Source organism: Gossypium hirsutum, chromosome D10 (genome assembly GCF_007990345.1).
Source record: "Gossypium hirsutum isolate 1008001.06 chromosome D10, Gossypium_hirsutum_v2.1, whole genome shotgun sequence".
NCBI lineage: Eukaryota > Viridiplantae > Streptophyta > Magnoliopsida > Malvales > Malvaceae > Gossypium > Gossypium hirsutum.
In genome coordinates, this window is record NC_053446.1 from 59237130 (window position 1) to 59242312 (window position 5183).

The 5183-nt window shown below is 32.9% G+C and overlaps 1 protein-coding gene across 1 annotated transcript; it reads left to right on the plus strand.

Moving 5' to 3' along the window:
* The first annotated feature begins 2342 nt into the window (after positions 1–2342).
* LOC107915767 (cytochrome P450 714B2) lies at positions 2343–4368 on the plus strand. The gene is made up of 5 exons (XM_016844925.2): positions 2343–2707; positions 2792–3018; positions 3095–3333; positions 3422–3767; positions 3851–4368. The coding sequence occupies exons 1-5, from the start codon at positions 2413–2415 to the stop codon at positions 4274–4276; spliced, it is 1533 nt and encodes a 510-aa protein (XP_016700414.1). The 5' UTR covers positions 2343–2412; the 3' UTR covers positions 4277–4368.
* Positions 4369–5183: the final 815 nt, after the last annotated feature.

The following is a 5183-nucleotide window of genomic DNA, read 5'->3' on the forward strand; positions in this document are numbered from 1 at the left end:
GCTTAAGTGACACGTTAAATCATCAATTTAAACGAAAATTTTAGGTTAAATTATACAATTGATCCCTATATTTTTTCGTTTTGAGCAATTTAATTATTTTCTTTTATGTTCTTTTAACTTTATTTATTTATTTATTTATTTTCCATTCTCTTCTGCTTCTCCCTCTGTTTTCCTCTCTTCTCCATTTCTTTTAACATAGTTTTTCTATGTTTTCCATTTGTTAAAACTAGTCCCTATACTTTTATTTTTTTTGAACAATTTAATTTTTCTTCTTATTTCTTTATTTGTTAAAGTCAAATGTCTTTGATTACATACTCTATGTGTAAACTCATAGACCATTTTCGACCACTACAAGTTGAATAAGATCGATCCTATTGAATTAATCAATACCGATTCTTCTTCGATATATAATAGAGCACCAAGCTAAATTCTACCAAAGACATTTATTTGCTTACCAAGTTGATGCCAAGAACTAGAAACCAAGCTAACCCTAATGAGATAAGAAGAGTTAACCAAATTCTAAAGAATCTTCATTAAAATATCAAGTCCAAGCAATTCTATAAAATCACCACAATAATCCATTTTTGGATCCTTTGTATAGTTTTAGCTATAACCGTAAAATATCATAAACCCTAATTCACAATTGTCTATAATAAGAAAAAAATGTTAAAAAAAATATTTATTCTATGTTTTCATTGAATATCAATACAAAACTGTTACCCTAAGCTAAATATATTAAAAACTAATCAAAAGGAAGATTAAACAGAATGTACAAAAAATACCCAATACCAAAATAAAAGTATAAGACTAGTTTTAACAAATGGAAAATATAGAAAAACTATGTTAAAAGAATTGGGGAAGGAAGGAAAATAGAGGGAGAAGCAGAAGAGAATGAAAAATAGAGAAATAAAAAAGAAAGTAAAAAGAAACATAATAGAAAAAATTAAATTGCTGAGAAAGAAAAAAAAGGGACCAATTGTATAATTTAACCTTAAATTTTCATTTAAAATGAAGATTTAACGTGCCACGTTAGCTTACAGTTACACTGTTAACGACAATTAATGGCTCAGTGACTAAAATGTTACAACACGATAATGTAAGTAACTAAAATGTAACTTGAGGCAAACAAAAATAACTATTTTGGTAGTTTACCCTAAATAATCAAAATGTTTGATTTGAAACTAATTAATAATATCACATTAAATATATATATGATATTAAAATGAAAAAAAAAGATTAACTTGTGGCACAGCTCAATCAACAACACTATTAATAAGAAATTTTATCACATGTTTTATTATTTATTGTATAGTTTGAAACTAATTAATCATAATAAAACATGATATATGTACGACATGAAAATAAAAAAAAATTAGATTAAATTGTGAGTAAAACGAAATTTAAACACATAAATATATCAGATTTACAATACTAAATGCTCTACAATTGCTTTTTATGGTGTTGTCATCAATTGTGAGTTAGTGTCGAGTTGACTTGTAACATTAACTCAATTAACAACATTATTAATATATACAATTGATAAAGATAATAAATTGTACATATTAAAAAATGTACAATATACATTAAAATGAAAATTTGATTGAATAGTAAATTTAAGGTTAGGTTCTAATCCCACCAAATGCATATTTTTATTTTTATTGATTTTTATTAAAATAAAAAGATTAAAGTATCCTCAATAATATATTGTCTCGTGGCATCACCTCAGTAAAAAAATACTTAAATAATAGTATAAATTTTATAGAAGAATCCGTGTACTTCAAAAAGAAAAAGAAAAAGTATTAAATTAAATTAAAAATAAAACAATTAATTTAATAAATTATCTATTATATATGTTATTCATTACTTATAAAAATATAAATAAAACAAAATTATACCTCTTCCATTCAAAAAAAATCTATAATTCCATATACCTCCGACTACACCATGTCCAGGAAAAACAAAGTCATAATGTGCCAAATATAAGCCATATAATTAGTAGCACATGATGGTGTTATGAATTGAAATTTTTCCGGGAAACCTGGAGAAGAAATAGGCGGAGCCCTGCTAAGCTTTCACATGGAAAACTAGTCTTACAAACAAACACTGCTTTGACTTCTCTCTAAATCGATGGCTGAGTTGTTTGGAAAGAGAGAAAAGCCCTCATAATTATCCTATTTGTCGCTTCTTAACTAATTCGCACGACTATTTGCATTTAGAAATAATATATGTTGCTTTTTATGTGCCTTCCTAATTTAACAAATCAGCAAATGCGTCGACCACCTCAACAATTATTTTACAATTGCTAATAAGAAAATATAAAATATTCTGCATATTAAGTCATCGTTGTTCAACATAAAATACGATAAATCATTCAACCATCACTGAAATTCAGGGAAAGCAGAGTTGAACGCCATGGAATTGGTGTTTATGCTTTGGAGGATCACATCTACTATCTTGTTAGTAGGATTGATTGGCTTGATCATACGCCAGTATGATTCACTTGTATCCGAGCCCGAAAGGCAACGTTCGAAGCTGCAAAAGCAAGGGATTCGAGGTCCTCGACCGTCGATTTTGATTGGTAACCTGCTGCAGATTGGGAAGACAGGATCTAAGGTTTCAAATATTGCAGAAGAAGGGAAACAAGTGATAACCCATGGTTGTTGTGCTTTTGTTTTACCATTTCTTGATAAGTGGAGACAACAGTATGGTACATACATATATAAGTTCATAATTTAGCCTTTGCAGAAATTTCAGGCTCTGAGATGTTTTCTTTTTATGGTAAAATTTTCAGGTCCAACATTTACGCTTTCAATGGGGAATATACAGGTTTTGCATATGAGTCACCCGGATGTTGTGAAAGAAATGACAGCATACACTTCTTTTGACTTGGGAAGGCCTTCCTATCAGAAAAAAGGGCTTTTTCCACTGTATGGTGAGGGAATTCTGCATGCAAATGGTGCAGTATGGGCACATCAAAGGAAAGTGATGGCTCCTGAATTCAACGTGGACAAAGTCAAGGTACGGTTTAATTATTGACAATCTCTAGGCATATTGTGTGAAGACAATTAATGGTGTACTAGTCCATGATATGTAGGGTATGACGAAATTAATGGTAGAGTCGGCAGTTTCGGTAGTAAACGAGTGGAATCGTATGATCAAATCGGAAGGGGGTGTTGCTGACATAAAGATTGATGAATATTTGAGGAACTTCTCTGGAGAAGTGATCTCAAAAGTTTGTTTTGGAAACAATTGTAAAGAGATTATCACAAAGCTCAGAGCACTTCAAGAAATTGCATGCAAGAAAGTAGTGTTGCAAGGGATTCCTGGGCTAAGGTTAGATTGGACCCCTTTGTTGTATTTTCTCTTAATTATTGACTCAGACCATTAGTCTCAAATATGATTAGTTTTGTTACTTTATTAGATCGCTACCAACTAAAAGCAATAGAGAAATGTGGAGTTTAGAGAAGGAAGTTCACTCATTAATCTTGAAGGAAGTGAAAGGAACAACATCAGAGAAGAACATATTACAAGTGATCATTGAAGGAGCAAAGAAGAGTAATTTAAGCCAAGATGAAATGGACAATTTCGTCGTTGATAACTGCAAGAACATATGCTTTCCGGCCTACGAAAATGGTGCCGTGCCGGCAATTTGGACCTTGATGTTATTGGCATTGTATCCAGAGTGGCAAGACAAAGTTCGGGCAGAGGTTATTGAAATTTGCGACGGACAATTGCCGAGCTCCAGCATGCTTAACAAGATGAAAACAGTAAGTGTGAAAGTGAAACCTACTTTCACTTATATTTCCGAATTCGTTTGACACTTTTTATAACCACTTGAAAATTATGGCAGCTCACAATGGTGATCTACGAGACTTTGCGACTTTATCCTCTCGGCTGCATGCTTACTCGGGAGGCGATTCAAGACACGAAATTAGGAGACATTGATGTGCCTAAAGGAGTTTGCATTTGGGTAACGCTGATGCCACTTTACGAAGACCCCAGTATTTGGGGACCTGATGTCCACAAATTCAACCCCCAAAGGTTTGGCAATGGGATCAATGGTGCATGTCAGCTTCCGCATGTGTACATACCATTTGGCACCGGACCTCGTTCATGTTTCGGGCAGCATTTTGCCATGGCGGAACTCAAGATTCTAGTCAGCCTTTTACTGTCAAACTTCACGTTCTCACTGTCGCCAAAATATAGACATTCGCCGGTTATGAATTTAATTATTGAGCCTGAATTTGGTGTGGATCTCTTAGTTAGGAAAGTTTGAGGCATTTGTCATATGGTTTTGCTGTAAATGGTTAATTGTGTTCCCTGGTTGGTGATCACGAATCTTTTATATATATATAGTTTTTATTTTTAGTTTTTGATAACAGAAGCTTTATATATACCAGCAGGTTGTTAAGCAGTCCCATGGCAAGACCCTGTTTCGCCATGTAATCAGGGACTTGATTAGCTCCTCAACTAATATGAGACACACTAACACCCCATTCTGGGCAGCATAACTCAGCAATGTTCTGGACCATAGCCAGCGAGCTTAAATCGGCCATGCCATCGTTCAATAGCTGAACAACCAAAGGACTATCACACTCCACAAAGACCTTCTGGAAGCCTCTTTCCTAGGGGATCGAAAGCCTCTTGCCCACAACTCTGCCTCTAGCACTGAAGCAACTCCCTCCTGTGGGTCATAACCAACCAGCCAGTTCCCAAACATGTCTCTATCAAGTTACCTGCTTCCGTCCGAGAACTCCCCAAAGACACTGCCCCATCAGAATTTAATTTAATTTAACCCAGTTCTTAAATTAGTTGACCGGTTAACTAATATGGATCTTTTAAATTAATCTAAAAAATCTAACTAGCGGTTGAATAAATTTTTATAATTTTATATTGTTTTTTTTTTGCTTTGAATCAAAATTGGTTTCAATTAGGTTCAATCAATCCATACTAGTACATAGGTTAATTGTTTTTATACCTCTCATTAGATTGATACCTTAGTCAGTTCCGGGTCTAACCGACCGATTTGGCTTAAATAACATTGAATTCTTGTAAAAAATATAGGCCACTCAACTATGGTTGGATTTATTATGTATTATAAAAAATATTTATGCATTTATATATTTAATTTTTTAGAATTAGGACTAAATTGAGATAGTTTGAATATTGAGGGTTATTTTTTA

Coding starts and splice junctions, on each gene's coding strand:
- LOC107915767 (XM_016844925.2), top strand. CDS start 2,413: ATGGAATTGGTGTTTATGCTTTGGAGGATCACATCTACTATCTTGTTA. Junction 2,708..2,791: donor TAAGTGGAGACAACAGTATG/GTACATACATAT, acceptor TAAAATTTTCAG/GTCCAACATTTACGCTTTCA. Junction 3,019..3,094: donor TCAACGTGGACAAAGTCAAG/GTACGGTTTAAT, acceptor CATGATATGTAG/GGTATGACGAAATTAATGGT.